Below are 17,615 nucleotides of genomic sequence, written 5' to 3' on the forward strand. Positions count from 1 at the left end.
ATAACATAAAACCTACCAATTATGTACATTTACATTTGCTTTATTTTAACTGAATTAACTTTATTATTTATTTTTTTATAACATTATTTTATTCAAGTTGATATCATTATATTTGGGCATTTCTGCGAAATCGTTTTTATTATTATTATTTCTTCCTTGCTATAATTATTTTTTCTATCTGCTTCTACTTTTAAACGGATGAGATGAAAATAAGAATGTAGGGTTAAAGTTATAGTTATGTGGTGTTATATTCAGTTTGATTTTACTTTGTTTTATTTAATGCGTTTCACTTTCATATATATTTAGCATATTTTACATGTTTGATGTTGTTTTATTGCATGTTATGATGTATTATTTTCTTCTTGGTAGACCTAAGCTTGATTAATTTCCTTTTATTTGTGTTTTACGTGGTTTTATCGCACTTTATTCGTTTTCGACTCGAAGGAATTCCGTGACGTCACTTCCTGTTACTGTTATCTGCGTCCATCAGAGAGTGGCCACAGCGCGAGATGTCTCACTACACTTTGAATTGTGTTGCTTGTAGGTCCAAAACCTGAGTTTAGCTTTGTGTTTTTGCATTTCTGCGTGGTCTGAGCGACGCTGCGGGAAATATTGCTTTATTTCGGGCAAGGTAGGCTAGTTTGAAGCCTCGGTGACAGCGGAAGAACCGAGTCCCGCTGGCGGCCACGTTCTTCCGCCAGAGGACTCATCTGCTCGCATATAGACAATCTGTGCAGGTCCGGGTAGAAGGTGGGGCGCGCAGTCTGATGATCAACTTGTAAAAGTTTTCTGAGGCGGATTCCTGAGAGGACGGCAGGGAAACGCGTCGGCAGGTGAGTTAGCCGAGCTGCTCCGGTCCGTTTGGGTCGCCGTCCGGCTGTCGGTGCCGCAGCAAGCGGCGTTTAGCGGCCCGTTTTCCCTCAAGTACCCCCTGAGGGAAGAGGCTCTTATCTGTTGCTGCCTAACTGCCTAGCCAGCGCAGCCTAACTGACGGCGGCAGCGGCCAATAGGAGCCTCCGGAGGGGAGTTCCGCTGGCAGGCTGAGCCAATCAGAGGCGCCGCTGCGGCGGAAGGCGGGAATGAGCGGCAGAGCGTTCAGAGTGCCGCAGGAACGGCGTCCAGCTGTCAGCCGGCGGCCCGGAGAGGAAGCGGAGTGTCGACACGGCGGCCGGTAGTTCCTGCTTCCGCCCCTCCGGCCCACACGGCCGGTTACAGCCAGCCCGGTGCTGGTGGGCCTCACCGACACCTGATTAGGTCAAGTGGGTCATTCCACAGCCGCTCTGTGTCCCAGATTAGCCAGACTGGACCAGAACCACGGCACCAGAACATTTGTCTGAGCCTGAAGACACGCAAGAAGTTTTCTCAACAACTGGGAACTTTTCTAGAAGTTCTGACAGACCAGGTGCTGGTCCAGTTCCTTCTGCTGTTCCAGGTCCAGTTTCTGCTGGTGCTGTTCCTGGTCCAATTCCAGTTCCTGGTGCTGTTCCTGGTCCAGTTCCTACTGGTGCTGTCCCAGGACCAGGTCCAGTTCTTGGTGCTGTCCCAGGTCCAGTTCCGGTTCTTGGTGCTGTTCCAGGTCCAGTTTCTGCTGGTGCTGTTTCTGGTCCAGTTCCAGTTCCTGGTGCTGTTCCTGGTCCAATTCCAGTTCCTGGTGCTGTTCCTGGCCCAGTTCCTACTGGTGCTGTCCCAGGTCCAGTTATTGGTCTAGTTTCTGGTCCAGTTCCAGTTCCAGTTCCTGGTCCAGTTCCAGTTCCTGGTGCTGTTCCAGGTCCAGCTTCTGCTGGTGCTGTTCCTGGTCCAGTTATTGGTCTAGTTTCTGGTCCAGTTCCAGTTCCTGGTGCTGTTCCAGTTCCAGTTCCTGGTGCTGTTCCAGGTCCAGTTTCTGCTGGTGCTGTTCCTGGTCCAGTTATTGGTCTAGTTTCTGGTCCAGTTCCAGTTCCTGGTGCTGTTCCTGGTCCAATTCCTACTGGTGCTGTCCCAGGTCCAGGTCCAGTTCTCGGTGCTGTCCCAGGTCCAGTTCCGGTTCTTGGTGCTGTTCCAGGTCCAGTTCCTGCTGGTGCTGTTCCTGGTCCAATTCCAGTTCCTGGTGCTGTTCCTGGTCCAGTTCCTGCTGGTGCTGTTCCTTGTCTAGTTCTTGGTCCAGTTCCAAATCCTGGTGCAGTTCCAGTTCCTGGTGCAGTTCCAGTTCGTGGTCCAGTTCCAGTTCCTGGTGCAGTTCCTGTTCCTGGTGCTGTTCCTGGTCCAGTTCCTGCTGGTGCTGTCCCAGGTCCAGTTCCTGTTCCTGGTGCTGTTCCTGGTCCAGTTCCTGCTGGTGCTGTTCCTTGTCTAGTTCTTGGTCCAGTTCCAGTTCCTGGTCCAGTTCCAGTTCCTGGTGCAGTTCCAGTTCCCGGTGCAGTTCCAGTTCCCGGTGCAGTTCCTGCTGGTCCAGTTCCAAATCCTGGTGCTGTTCCAGTTCCTGGTGCAGTTCCAGTTCCTGGCCCAGTTTCTGGTCCGGTTCCTGGTCCAGGTCCTGTGAGGCCCGGTTCCCTTAGAACTGTTAGCAGAACCGGTCCCTGTGAGCCACCTGGTGGATGTTAACCGTGTCTGTGTTTGTCTCTGACCCGGTGGAGCAGCAGAACCTCCAGGACCCGGGGCAGAGCTGTGCGGCGCTGGTCCGACACCGACCATGTCGTCTGCTAAGAACAAGAACCAGACGTCTCTGGTTCTGCACAAGGTCATCATGGTGGGCAGCGGCGGCGTGGGCAAGTCGGCGCTGACCCTGCAGTTCATGTACGACGAGGTGAGGCCGCCGGACCGCGTCCCCCACAATGCCTCTGGGCGTCCCCCACAATGCATCACGGTGTCTGTGTGCAGTTCGTGGAAGACTACGAGCCCACCAAGGCGGACAGCTACAGGAAGAAGGTGGTTCTGGACGGCGAGGACGTCCAGATAGACATCCTGGACACGGCGGGCCAGGAGGACTACGCCGCCATCAGGGACAACTACTTCAGGAGCGGAGAGGGCTTCCTGCTCGTCTTCTCCATCACCGAGAGCGAGTCCTTCAGCGCCACCGCCGAGTTCAGGTGGGTTCTGGTTCTGGTTCTGGTTCTGGGTCTGGGTCTGGGTCAGGTTCTAGTTCTAGTTCTGCTTCTGGTTCTGCTTCTGCTTCCTGCTCGTCTTCTCCATCACCGAGAGCGAGTCCTTCAGCGCCACCGCCGAGTTCAGGTGGGTTCTGGTTCTGGTTCTGGTTCTGGGTCTGGGTCTGGTTCTGCTTCCTGCTTCTGGTTCTTCTGCTTCCTGCTCGTCTTCTCCATCACCGAGAGCGAGTCCTTCAGCGCCACCGCCGAGTTCAGGTGGGTTCTGGTTCTGGTCCGGTTCTGGTTCTGGGTCAGGTTCTAGTTCTGGTTCTGGTTCTGATTCTGGTTCTGCTTCTGGTTCAAGTTCTGCTTCTGGTTTGGCTTCTGGTTCTGGTTCAGCTTCTGGTTCTAGTTCTGCTTCTGGAGGGTCCGGCTCACTCGTCAGGTCAGGTTCTGCTTCTGGTTCTGGTTCTGCTTCTGGTTCTGGTTCTGGTTCAGCTTCTGGTTCTGATTCTGCTTCTGGTTCTGGTTCTGCTTCTGATTCTGCTTCTAGTTCTGCTTCTGGTTCTGATTCTGGTTCAGCTTCTGGTTCAGCTTCTGGTTCAGCTTCTGGTTCTGGTTCAGCTTCTGGTTCTGCTTCTAGTTCTGGTTCTGATTCTGGTTCTGCTTCTGGTTCTAGTTCTGTGCTTCTGGTTCTGGTTCTGGAGGGTCCGGCTCACTCATCGGGTCAGGGTTAAAAAAACGTTACCGCTCAGTAGGGTTCTGCTGGGGGTCTGACCCGTCAGAACTTCTGCTGGTACCATCAGAACGTTAACTGGTACCATCAGAACTCTGGCTGGTACCATCAGAACGTCTGTTGGTACCATCAGGTACCATCAGAACGTCGGCTGGTACCATCAGAATGTTGCTTGGTACCATCAGAACTCTGGCTGGTACCATAAGAACATTGCTTGGTACCATCAGAACTCTGGCTGGTTCCATCAGAACTCTGGCTGGTTCCATCAGAACGTTAACTGGTTCCGTCAGAACGTTAACTGGTACCATCAGAACTCTGGCTGGTTCTGTCAGAACGTTAACTGGTTCCGTCAGAACGTTAACTGGTACCATCAGAACGTTAACTGGTTCCGTCAGAACGTTAACTGGTACCGTCAGAACTCTGGCTGGTTCCATCAGAACGTTAACTGGTACCGTCAGAACGTTAACTGGTACCATCAGAACGTTAACTGGTTCCGTCAGAACGTTAACTGGTACCGTCAGATCGTTAACTGGTTCCGTCAGAACGTTAACTGGTACCATCAGAACGCTGTCTGGAACCGTCAGAACGCCGGCTGGTTCCGTCAGAACGTCGGCTGGTACCGTCAGAACGTCGGCTGGTACCATCAGAACTCTGGTTGGTACCATCAGAATGTCGGTTGGTACCATCAGAATGTCGGTTGGTACCATCAGAACTCTGGTTGGTACCATCAGAATGTCGGCTGGTGCCATCAGAATGTCGGTTGGTACCATCAGAACTCTGGTTGGTACCATCAGAATGTTGGCTGGTACCATCAGAACGTCGGTTGGTACCATCAGAATGTCGGTTGGTACCATCAGAATGTCGGTTGGTACCATCAGAACTCTGGTTGGTACCATCAGAATGTCGGCTGGTGCCATCAGAATGTCGGTTGGTACCATCAGAACTCTGGTTGGTACAATCAGAATGTCGGTTGGTACCATCAGAACTCTGGTTGGTACCATCAGAATGTCGGCTGGTACCATCAGAATGTCGGCTGGTACCATCAGAATGTTGGCTGGTACAATCAGAATGTCGGTTGGTACCATCAGAACTCTGGTTGGTACCATCAGAATGTTGGCTGGTACAATCAGAACGTCGGTTGGTACCATCAGAATGTTGGCTGGTACAATCAGAATGTCGGTTGGTACCATCAGAACTCTGGTTGGTACAATCAGAACTCTGGTTGGTACAATCAGAACTCTGGTTGGTACAATCAGAATGTTGGCTGGTACCATTAGAACGTCGGTTGGTACAATCAGAACGTCGGTTGGTACAATCAGAACGTCGGTTGGTACCATCAGAATGTTGGTTGGTACCATCAGAACGTCGGTTGGTACAATCAGAATGTCGGTTGGTACCATCAGAACTCTGGCTGGTACCATCAGAACTCTGGCTGGTACCATCAGAATGTTGGCTGGTACCATCAGAATGTTGGCTGGTACCATCAGAATGTCGGTTGGTACCATCAGAATGTTGGCTGGTACCATCAGAACGTCGGTTGGTACAATCAGAATGTCGGTTGGTACCATCAGAATGTTGGTTGGTACCATCAGAATGTTGGTTGGTACCATCAGAATGTCGGTTGGTACCATCAGAACTCTGGTTGGTACCATCAGAATGTCGGTTGGTACCATCAGAATGTCGGTTGGTACCATCAGAACGTCGGCTGGTACCATCAGATCTCTGGTTGGTACCATCAGAATGTCGGCTGGTACAATCAGAACTCTGGTTGGTACAATCAGAATGTCGGTTGGTACCATCAGAATGTTGGCTGGTACCATCAGAATGTTGGCTGGTACAATCAGAATGTCGGTTGGTACCATCAGAACTCTGGTTGGTACCATCAGAATGTTGGCTGGTACCATCAGAACGTCGGTTGGTACCATCAGAATGTCGGTTGGTACCATCAGAATGTCGGTTGGTACCATCAGAACGTCGGTTGGTACCATCAGAATGTCGGTTGGTACCATCAGAACTCTGGTTGGTACCATCAGAATGTTGGTTGGTACCATCAGAATGTTGGCTGGTACAATCAGAATGTCGGTTGGTACAATCAGAACGTCGGTTGGTACCATCAGAACGTCGGTTGGTACCATCAGAATGTTGGTTGGTACCATCAGAATGTTGGTTGGTACCATCAGAATGTTGGTTGGTACCATCAGAATGTCGGTTGGTACAATCAGAATGTCGGTTGGTACCATCATAACTCTGGCTGGTACCATCAGAATGTTGGCTGGTACCATCAGAACGTCGGTTGGTACCATCAGAATGTTGGTTGGTACCATCAGAATGTCGGTTGGTACCATCAGAATGTCGGTTGGTACCATCAGAACTCTGGCTGGTACCATCAGAATGTCGGCTGGTACCATCAGAACGTCGGTTGGTACAATCAGAACGTCGGTTGGTACAATCAGAATGTTGGTTGGTACCATCAGAATGTCGGTTGGTACCATCAGAATGTCGGTTGGTACCATCAGAATGTCGGTTGGTACCATCAGAACTCTGGTTGGTACAATCAGAACTCTGGTTGGTACAATCAGAATGTCGGTTGGTACCATCAGAACTCTGGCTGGTTCCATCAGAACGTTAACTGGTACCGTCAGAACGTTAACTGGTACCATCAGAACGTTAACTGGTTCCGTCAGAACGTTAACTGGTACCGTCAGAACGTTAACTGGTTCCGTCAGAACGTTAACTGGTTCCGTCAGAACGTTAACTGGTACCATCAGAATGTCGGCTGGTACCATCAGAATGTCGGTTGGTACCATCAGAACTCTGGTTGGTACCATCAGAATGTTGGCTGGTACAATCAGAACGTCGGTTGGTACAATCAGAACGTCGGTTGGTACAATCAGAACGTCGGTTGGTACCATCAGAACTCTGGTTGGTACCATCAGAATGTTGGCTGGTACAATCAGAACGTTGGTTGGTACCATCAGAATGTCGGTTGGTACCATCAGAATGTCGGTTGGTACCATCAGAACTCTGGTTGGTACCATCAGAATGTCGGTTGGTACCATCAGAATGTCGGTTGGTACCATCAGAACTCTGGTTGGTACCATCAGAATGTCGGCTGGTACAATCAGAACTCTGGTTGGTACAATCAGAATGTCGGTTGGTACAATCAGAATGTCGGTTGGTACAATCAGAATGTCGGTTGGTACCATCAGAATGTCGGTTGGTACCATCAGAATGTCGGTTGGTACCATCAGAATGTCGGTTGGTACCATCAGAATGTCGGTTGGTACCATCAGAACTCTGGTTGGTACAATCAGAATGTCGGTTGGTACCATCAGAATGTCGGTTGGTACAATCAGAACTCTGGTTGGTACCATCAGAATGTCGGTTGGTACCATCAGAACTCTGGTTGGTACCATCAGAACTCTGGTTGGTACCATCAGAATGTCGGCTGGTACAATCAGAACTCTGGTTGGTACAATCAGGATGTCGGCTGGTACAATAAGAACTCTGGTTGGTACAATCAGAATGTCGGTTGGTACCATCAGAACTCTGGTTGGTACAATCAGAACTCTGGTTGGTACAATCAGAATGTCGGTTGGTACCATCAGAACTCTGGTTGGTACAATCAGAACTCTGGTTGGTACCATCAGAATGTCGGTTGGTACCATCAGAATGTCGGTTGGTACCATCAGAACTCTGGTTGGTACAATCAGAATGTCGGTTGGTACCATCAGAATGTCGGTTGGTACAATCAGAACTCTGGTTGGTACCATCAGAATGTCGGTTGGTACCATCAGAACTCTGGTTGGTACCATCAGAACTCTGGTTGGTACCATCAGAATGTTGGCTGGTACAATCAGAACTCTGGTTGGTACAATCAGAATGTCGGCTGGTACAATAAGAACTCTGGTTGGTACAATCAGAATGTCGGTTGGTACCATCAGAACTCTGGTTGGTACAATCAGAACTCTGGTTGGTACAATCAGAATGTCGGTTGGTACCATCAGAACTCTGGTTGGTACAATCAGAACTCTGGTTGGTACAATCAGAATGTCGGTTGGTACCATCAGAACTCTGGTTGGTACAATCAGAATGTCGGTTGGTACCATCAGAACTCTGGTTGGTACCATCAGAACTCTGGTTTGTACCATCAGAATGTCGGCTGGTACAATCAGAACTCTGGTTGGTACAATCAGAATGTCGGCTGGTACAATCAGAACTCTGGTTGGTACAATCAGAATGTCGGTTGGTACCATCAGAACTCTGGTTGGTACAATCAGAATGTCGGTTGGTACCATCAGAATGTCGGTTGGTACCATCAGAATGTCGGTTGGTACCATCAGAACTCTGGTTGGTACCATCAGAACTCTGGTTGGTACCATCAGAATGTCGGCTGGTACAATCAGAACTCTGGTTGGTACAATCAGAATGTCGGCTGGTACAATCAGAACTCTGGTTGGTACAATCAGAATGTCGGTTGGTACCATCAGAACTCTGGTTGGTACAATCAGAACTCTGGTTGGTACCATCAGAATGTCGGCTGGTACAATCAGAACTCTGGTTGGTACAATCAGAATGTCGGTTGGTACCATCAGAACTCTGGTTGGTACAATCAGAACTCTGGTTGGTACCATCAGAATGTCGGCTGGTACCATCAGAATGTCGGTTGGTACAATCAGAATGTCGGTTGGTACCATCAGAATGTCGGTTGGTACCATCAGAACTCTGGTTGGTACAATCAGAACTCTGGTTGGTACAATCAGAATGTCGGTTGGTACCATCAGAATGTCGGTTGGTACCATCAGAATGTCGGTTGGTACCATCAGAATGTCGGTTGGTACCATCAGAACTCTGGTTGGTACAATCAGAATGTCGGCTGGTACCATCAGAATGTCGGTTGGTACCATCAGAATTTCGGTTGGTACCATCAGAACTCTGGTTGGTACAATCAGAACTCTGGTTGGTACAATCAGAATGTCGGCTGGTACCATCAGAATTTCGGTTGGTACCATCAGAATGTCGGTTGGTACCATCAGAATGTTGGCTGGTACCATCAGAATGTCGGTTGGTACAATCAGAACGTCGGTTGGTACAATCAGAACGTCGGTTGGTACAATCAGAACGTCGGTTGGTACCATCAGAATGTCGGTTGGTACAATCAGCATGTCGGCTGGTACCATCAGAACTCTGGTTGGTACCATCAGAATGTTGGTTGGTACCATCAGAATGTTGGTTGGTACCATCAGAATGTCGGTTGGTACAATCAGCATGTTGGCTGGTACCATCAGAATGTTGGTTGGTACCATCAGAACTCTGGTTGGTACCATCAGAATGTTGGTTGGTACCATCGGAATGTCGGCTGGTACCATCGGAATGTCGGCTGGTACCATCGGAACGTCGGTTGGTACCATCAGAACTCTGGTTGGTACCATCAGAACTCTGGCTGGTACCATCAGAACGTTAACTGGTACCATCAGAACTCTGGTTGGTACCATCAGAACGTCGGTTGGTACCATCAGAACATTAACTGGTACCATCAGGCTGGTTGTGGCTGTAGGGCAGGAGAGATGAAACCCAGGTCCAGAACCCGCAGTGATCCATCAGGCCTCAGCACCAGAACCACCCTACAGAACCGAAGGGACTGTTGATGGTTCTGGTTCTGGTCCAGGTCCAGATGGCGTTAGCAGCTCATCAGCTGCTCCACTTCTGTAACCAGCTCCAGAATCTCTCTGAAGAGGTTCTGGAGCTGGGTCCGGTTAAAGCTCCTGGATGTGCAGAAGTGGGTCGGCCGGGTCGGTTCTGCTGTGGTTCTGCTGTGGTTGTGCTGTGTGGTTCTGAGCCGGGTTCTGCTGTGGTTCTAAGCCGTGTGCTGTGTGGTTCTGCTGTGGTTCTGCTGTGGTTCTGCCGTGGTTCTGCTGTGGTTCTAAAGCGTGTCCCGTGTGTCTCTCAGGGAGCAGATCCTGCGGGTCAAGGAGGAGGAGGCGGTTCCGCTCCTGGTGGTGGGGAACAAGTCGGACCTGGAGGACAAGCGTCAGGTGACCCAGGAGGAGGCGGGGGCCAAGGCGGGCGAGTGGGGGGTGCAGTACGTGGAGACGTCGGCCAAGACCCGGGCCAACGTGGACAAGGTGAGTGGAACCGGGTCGGGTCAGAACCGGGTCAGAACCTTCGCTCTGTGACGTCTCCTCCTCCCTGCAGGTGTTCTTCGACCTGATGAGGGAGGTGCGTAAGAAGAAGATGGCGGAGAGCAAGGAGAAGAACGGGCCGAGCGGCGGCAGGAAGAAGAGGAGGTGCTGCGTGCTGTAGGAGGTTCTGAGCGCGCTCAGACGGACTCACTCCTCCTCCATATTTATCTCTGCTCACATTCCTCACCTGGAGACACCTGTGTGCAGCTCCTCCAATCATGTAAAGGCACCTGTAATCACCCCCCCCCCCCCCCCCCCCCCCCGCTGGACTCTAAAGGGAAAAAATCAGGTTTCTAAGCTTCTCTGGGAAAAAGGACTCATTGTTGTTCTGCTCTCTTCTCTTTGTTCTGGTTATTAAACAAGAATCTGATCAAATCGCCTCACTTTCTCCTCAGAGTCACTAAATTATTCACACGTCTACGCTTTAAACTCTGCAGGGAGATTAAAAATATAAATATACATGTTTATGGTTAAACATAAGAAAAGACCTAAATGAATTAAAAACCTGATGAATAAGTCCATATAAAATAAACTGAATGTAATACATAATATAGTAGATGTATAAATAAGTTTTAGCTTTTTCCTTTCAGAGGTCGCCACAAAGATCCATTTAAATATATAAGAAACAAAGAAATTAATTAGTTGTCATTACAAAATACAAATATATGCAAACGGGACAATATGAATACTCAGACTTATTAATAAAATGTATTTTACGTCAAAAAAGAAAATGCATAAAGAAAAATAAACTAAAAACAATGATTTATGTTGTGAGTAAACAGGAATGTTATTAATAATTAGTAATAAACTTGATTAAATAAAAAGTTTCATCAGTTAAACAAAACTTAATTTCATCCATCTTAAATAAGACTAGGAAAACTGTTTATTTTTGATTATTTAAGGAACTTTGCTTCTTTATGGAGTCAGGTTTGTTTATTTATTCCTGTTTTGTTGGTCAGACATCTTTCTTTGGGTCAGATTGAACGCTTCAGATGAATTAGCATCTGGAATAAATCATAAAATGTAATAAAATGTTCCCTGCCAGCCTTAAAAACTGGTTAAAGATGAACCAAAACTGCTTGTTTTTAATTATCAGAAGTAAGAGTTGTTTTACGATTTGATAAGGTTTTATTTTTTAAATTGAAGTAGTATGTAGATTATATTTAGTTCTCTCCCAACCAGGGACAGGAGCTGAAATTTAGCATTAGCTTTAAACTTTATATGCAGCACTTCCTGCTTTGTTATGTCACTGTTTGTTTGCATTGTCCCGGTCAGATAAAGATGAATTTATTTTAAAATAGAAACTAAAAATAGAGGTAAAACCAGATTAAATCAAAGATCAACTGAATATAAAATAGAGGTAAAAATCTGATAAAATGAAATAAAGATTCATTTAATGGAATATAACATAGAAAGTAAAGGTAAAAAAAAACCTGATTAAATCAAAGATGAACTGAATATAAAATAGAAAGTAAAGGTAAAAACCAGATTAAATGAAATAAATATTAATTTAATGGAATATAAAATAGAAAGTAAAGGTAAAAACCAGATTAAATGAAATGAAGATTAATTTAATGTAATATTAAAAAGAAAGTAAAGGTAAAAACCAGATTAAATGAAGATTAATTTAATGGAATATAAAATAGAAAGTAAAGGTAAAAACCAGATTAAATGAAGATTAATTTAAAGGAATATAAAATAGAAAGTAAAGGTAAAAACCAGATTAAATGAAGATTAATTTAAAGGAATATAAAATAGAAAGTAAAGGTAAAAACCAGATTAAATGAAGATTAATTTAAAGGAATATAAAATAGAAAGTAAAGGTAAAAACCAGATTAAATCACAGATGAACTGAATATAAAAAAGAAAGTAAAGGTAAAAACCAGATTAAATGAAGATTAATTTAATGGAATATAAAATAGAAAGTAAAGGTAAAAACCAGATTAAATCACAGATGAACTGAATATAAAATATAAAGTAAAGGTAAAAGCCAGATTAAATTAAATAAATATTAATTTAATGGAATATAAAATAGAAAGTAAAGGTAAAAACCAGATTAAATTAAATAAATATTAATTTAATGGAATATAAAATAGAAAGTAAAGGTAAAAACCAGATTAAATGAATATTAATTTAATGGAATATAAAATAGAAAGTAAAGGTAAAAACCAGATTAAATGAAATAAATATTAATTTAATGGAATATAACATAGAAAGTAAAGGTAAAAACCAGATTAAATGAAATAAATATTAATTTAATGGAATATAAAATAGAAAGTAAATGTAAAAACCAGATTAAATGAAATAAATATTAATTTAATGGAATATAAAATAGAAAGTAAAGGTAAAAACCAGATTAAATTAAATAAATATTAATTTAATGGAATATAAAATAGAAAGTAAAGGTAAACACCAGATTAAATGAAATAAATATTAATTTAATGGAATATAACATAGAAAGTAAAGGTAAAAACCAGATTAAATGAAATGAATATTAATTTAATGGAATATAAAATAGAAAGTAAAGGTAAACACCAGAGTAAATGAAACAAATATTAATTTAATGGAATATAAAATAGAAAGTAAAGGTAAAAACCAGATGAAATGAAACAAATATTAATTTAATGGGATATAAAATAGAAAGTAAAGATATAAACCCTGCTCCTCCCGGTCAGGCTGCGCTGCTGGCTGCGGCCAGCAGAGGGCGCTGTGGCTCCAGGTGACTCCAGGTGTTCCAAAGCTGCTTCCGCCGCGCAGAGCGGCTGAGGAGCCGCTGACGGCACTAAGCCGCTTACTGTAATGCTTCTGCTGCTGAGGCGGCACGTCCCGGTTCCCTCTGCCTCCTCAGAACCGGAACCAGCGGCGCCCGGAGCTCCACGCTCCGTCCTCGGGTCCAGGATGCTGGGAGGAGACGCGGTGGCCGTGTGGGAGGTGGCGCTGAGCGATGGCGTCTACACGGTGGAGTTCGCCCACGGCACCACCACGGGGAAGCGCGTGGTGTGCGTCAACGGCACGGTGAGAGCTGGTTCTGGTGCCACTGTGCAGGCTGCTGGGTTCTGCTGGGTTCTGCTCGGTTCTGGGGAATCTGGGTTTGGGTTCCACTCTGAGCATCCCTATGTTCCATGTCCTCCACGGAGGTCCTCTGAGGTGTTTGGTCCACTGAGAGGTTCTGATAGGACCCTACAGGTACAGCAGGAACCCAGGATGATGTGGAGCCCAGATGTTCAGCTCCACCAGAACCGGGTCCGGACCAGGATAAACGGGTCGCTCCCCCTGATCCAGGCAGACGGGGCGCAGGAGCTCAGAGCAGCTGCTCCTCCACACCGAAGGGCGCCGGTTGAGGCGGTGCCTCCTGGACGCCCCCCTCCAGGAGGACCAGAACCTGCTGGACCTGGTTCTGGTTCTGGTTCTGGAGCAACGGGGGACGCTCCGGCTGAGTAGTGGTTCAGGTCAGAAGGTTGTAAAGTGGGGAAGCGAATAAACACGCTGTAGACTTTTATTGTGGCGGGTCATAAAACGGTCAGGTGAGGAGAAAGAAGCATTTAGAGGAGAATAAATGGAGATTATCTGTGATAGGAGATTAAAATCTGGATACAGAGCTACGTTTATGTTCAGGAAAAGTGTTTTTATCCTTTTATCGTCTGCATCCCCCGTGTCTCCACCAGGACCGCTGACACCACCGCTGGAGGCGTCCCTCAGGGCGCCGCTCTGGGCTCCTGGTATTTCTGTACCGGCCCTTTAAGAAGGCCGGTGCCTCTGGTGGGGCCTTGTTACCATTAGGGTCTGTGATTAGGCTAAAACCACTGAGCTATATAATACACTGGAGTGCTAATCACCGTCTGTTAGAACGAGTCACTTTGAAGCCACCAGCCGCCATATTGGTACTCCCTATTTCCCCCCAGTAACTAGGGAATATGTGCGCTACAGCATCGAATAACGAGGATTTTCTCATGTTCAGGGGGGGCTTAAGACTTTTAAAATGTCAAATGCCATACACTGCAAAAACGGAACTAAAAATAAGTAATATTTACTTAAAATTAGTGTATCTGTCCTTGATTTGAGCAGGAAAATAAGATGATCTGCCAATGGAATAAGACTTTTGCACTTAAAATAGGAACAACTCATCTCCATCATGTTATTTCAAGTGCAGGATGTCTAATTATCTTATTTTAGGGGTCAAGATACTCATTCCATTGGCAGATAATCTTATTTACCTGCTCAGATCTAGGACAAAAACACAAATATTAAGAACATTTGACTTATTTGTAGATCCGTTTTTGCAGTGTATACTTTTATTTTATGTTCTAAAACTATCACACTGCAAAAAGGGAACTAAAAGTAGGTAAAATCTTCTTGAAATTAGTGTATTTTTTACTGATTTGAGCTGGTAAATCAGACTATTTGTCAATGGAATAAGCTTTTCGCACTTAAAATAAGAACAATTCATCTCCCTCATCTTATTTCAAGTGCAGAATGTCTAATTATCTTTATTTTAGGGGTAGAAATTCTCATTCCATTGGCAGATAGTCTTATTTAGCTGTTCAAATCAAGGAAAAATATACTAATTTCAAGAAAATGTTACTTACTTTTAGTTCCCTTTTTGCAGTGCAAGTACTGAGAAAGTCATGTGCTGAAATATTTAGCATTTTATTCATATTAAATATATACATATATATATAATATGAATAACATGTAAAATATTTTAGCACCTAATTTCCTAGTAGTTGATAGTGTTAGTACATCCACTGACTGTAGAATTACCTGTGAAACGTTTTCACACAGCCAGAAAACTGCTTGTTGTTGCAACCAAATCCTGTGGGATTCTGTGAGAGTAGGGAGTAGCAAGATGGCGGCCAGTGACCACCACTGGAGGCGTCCCTCAGGGCGCCGCTCTGGGCTCCTGGTATTTCTGTACCGGCCCTTTAAGAAGGCCGGTGCCTCTGGTGGGGCCTTGTTGCCTTTAGGGTCTGTGATTAGCCTAAACCCTGGATTAATTGTTGACCGCTGGGCAAAGATGGACGGGGGGTGGAGGTCTGACGCGGTGTCCCCCTGCAGGAGGTGCTCAGGAAGGACTGGATGTTCAAGCTGGTGGGGAAGGAGACGTTCGCGGTGGGCGGCGCCGGCACCAAGGCCACCATCAGCATCGAGGCCGTCGGCGGCTTCGCCTACGAGTACTCGCTGAGCGTGGACGGCAAGAGCCTGCAGAGCTTCACCGACAACCGGGCCAGGACCACCAAGACCTGGACGGTCCAGGTGGACGGGACCGACTACCGGATCGTGCTGGGTGAGTCTACCGGGGGGGTCAGAGGTCGGCTCCGCCCGTGACCTGTCCTCATGGACTGTGCTCTGTCCTGCAGAGAAGGACACCATGGACGTGTGGTGCAACGGGCAGCGGATGGACACCAGGGTGAGAACCGCCAACCTGGACCCGGTTCTGCGTGTCTGAGCGGTGGTCAATGCGCGGCCCGTGGGCCGTTTACGGTCCCTGGACTGGTTATCTGCGGCCCCACAGCGCCATTTTGGCTCCAGCAGCACCGGTTCCTAACTAGAAAAGTTATTACAGACCAATTAAAAGATAATTTATATTAAAATCTAAAGAATATCTTAATATCTACACTTTTTATTTTCCCTTTGATTTTCACAGCGAAGGGGACAACAGCTGTGCAGAGACTGAAATGCAGACTTTGGTGCTCAAACTCTGCTTTTATCGGTTTATTAAAACTGGTTTTCAGAGAAAGAATAGACAAATAAATAAAATAAAATAAAAAGTCAATCAACTTCCATGAGCGTTTACAACAGGGTTGTCAAACATACGGCCCGCAGGCCGGATCCGGCCCGCCGAACAATTTAGTCTGGCCCTGTGGCTAAATGCATTATCATTATTCAACAATGATTTTATTTATTTTTTTCAGTGTCCTGTCTGGCAATGTGGCAATAAGAATTGTTGTCTTAATGCCAAAAAGAGCTCATCAGATTTTACTTTCACAAGTGGAGCAGTACTGCTTTTGCTCTGCTTGATTTATGAATGAATAGTTTTATTATGATTCATGCGGGGAATATCTCAAATGATATGGACACTACAATGGGGAAGTAGGAGAGGAAAGGAAGAACAAGAAGAAAAAAGAAAAGGTGAAAGAAAGAGGAGATAAAAGAAAATGATAAAACAATTATTGAAAAAACATGTACTTTGTTTAATTGAAAATCTGCAGTTCCTATATTGTCCACGAGGGGCGCTGTGTTTTAATTAGCAGATTAAGCTTCAGGTGTGGAAAAATTTAAATCATTTCTTAATTTTTATCTGTTTGATGTATTTTGTCATGCAGGACAGTGTTTTTAAGTACCAAAAAATGTGAATAAATGTTTTTCAACATTGTATAATCACTGTGATCAGTTCTTATGCATGATGCACTTAAGTAAATGTTTAACTGAGTAAAAGTATTGTTGAAATTGCACATACTTTTCTTAAAAACGCTGAGGTTATTCATAATATATTGTGTAAAAGTGAAATTCATTTGATATAAAAATCAACAAGTCCACATTTATTAGTTCTATTTAATCTTGTAATAAGTTAACTCGTGTGGCCCTCTTGAGATCAGATTAAGCTGTAAACCAAAATGAGTTTGACACCCCTGGTTTACAACCTGGATGACCAAACTTTAACTATTTTCAGTTCTTTCCAACAGAAAATCTGACTAATTAAAATATTTCATGCTCTTATTTTGTAGAGCAGGTCACATTTTTTTTTTCTTTTAATATGCAGCATCGTTATTTTGTCTTTATTTAGGCCCATGTGACGGAAAGTCCACCTTCAGAACCCTGCGTGTGTCTCTGCTCCACAGGGCGAGTTCGTGGACGACGGCACCGAGACCCACTTCCCGGTGGGGGGGCACTCCTGCTGCATCAAGGCCACCGGTGGCGGCAGGAAGAAGGCCATAGTGCACTGCCTGCTGCTGGACGGAGAGAAGCTGCCCGGTACCGCGCAGTAGAGCCCGACCGGACCGGAACCACGGGCCCGGTTCGGCTGTCCGGCTCTCACTGGTTCTGCATGTAGACGCAGCAAATAATAAAGCGAAACGCCGTGGGCTTTTATTTTGAAAGGATGGTGACGGGTCGCTTTTTCACGGCAGCGGTGGTCTCTGCGCAGACTCAGTGTGCCTGAATGCAGCTGTTTACCAGGAGGCAGCCAGGAAGCGCAGGAAAACCGGAACCCGACACGTCGGGCTTTCAAAATAAAAGCGCGCAGTGCGGAAAACTTTCACCTCAGCTGGCGACTACATCCTAAATGTTAGATAAAGCAGATTGTGTTTGAGTTTACACCACAAAGCATGTTTTAGACACTGGGTAAGTAACGAATTATAAAGGAAATAGACTAATTAAGACTGAGCTGGACCGTTAAACCAGAACTAAACAGGCTTAACCTCGTTAAAACTTAATTAAATTAGTGATTCGTCTTTAACCAAAGGAGACAAACTGAACTGAACCCACAGGTAACTAGTTACATTTACTCAGTTACATTTACTTCAGTAACTTTCTGAACAAAATGTACTTTTAGGAGTAGTTTTACTGCGCTGTACTTTTACTTTTGTCATATTATTAGTAAATTTCTGGCTGCTCTTCCTGCTGTGACTAACTTAGACAGAC

General features: G+C 45.6%; 2 protein-coding genes across 2 annotated transcripts; both read left to right on the forward strand.

Annotated features, from left to right (window-relative positions):
- Positions 1-403: 403 nt before the first annotated feature.
- LOC105922981 (ras-related protein ralB-B) lies at positions 404-10,349 on the forward strand. Its single transcript, XM_036128344.1, has 5 exons — positions 404-833; positions 2,613-2,779; positions 2,854-3,062; positions 9,743-9,917; positions 9,988-10,349. Exons 2-5 carry the CDS (start codon positions 2,666-2,668, stop codon positions 10,093-10,095), a joined length of 606 nt encoding a protein of 201 aa, XP_035984237.1. The 5' UTR covers positions 404-833; positions 2,613-2,665; the 3' UTR covers positions 10,096-10,349.
- A 2,370-nt stretch (positions 10,350-12,719) lies between these two features.
- Positions 12,720-17,615, forward strand: LOC110367836 (fas apoptotic inhibitory molecule 1). The gene is made up of 4 exons (XM_036128342.1): positions 12,720-12,989; positions 15,030-15,258; positions 15,332-15,381; positions 16,814-17,615. The coding sequence occupies exons 1-4, from the start codon at positions 12,774-12,776 to the stop codon at positions 16,958-16,960; spliced, it is 642 nt and encodes a 213-aa protein (XP_035984235.1). The 5' UTR covers positions 12,720-12,773; the 3' UTR covers positions 16,961-17,615.

This window comes from Fundulus heteroclitus, chromosome 24 (assembly GCF_011125445.2).
Source record: "Fundulus heteroclitus isolate FHET01 chromosome 24, MU-UCD_Fhet_4.1, whole genome shotgun sequence".
In the NCBI taxonomy this organism is placed as follows: Eukaryota; Metazoa; Chordata; class Actinopteri; order Cyprinodontiformes; family Fundulidae; genus Fundulus; species Fundulus heteroclitus.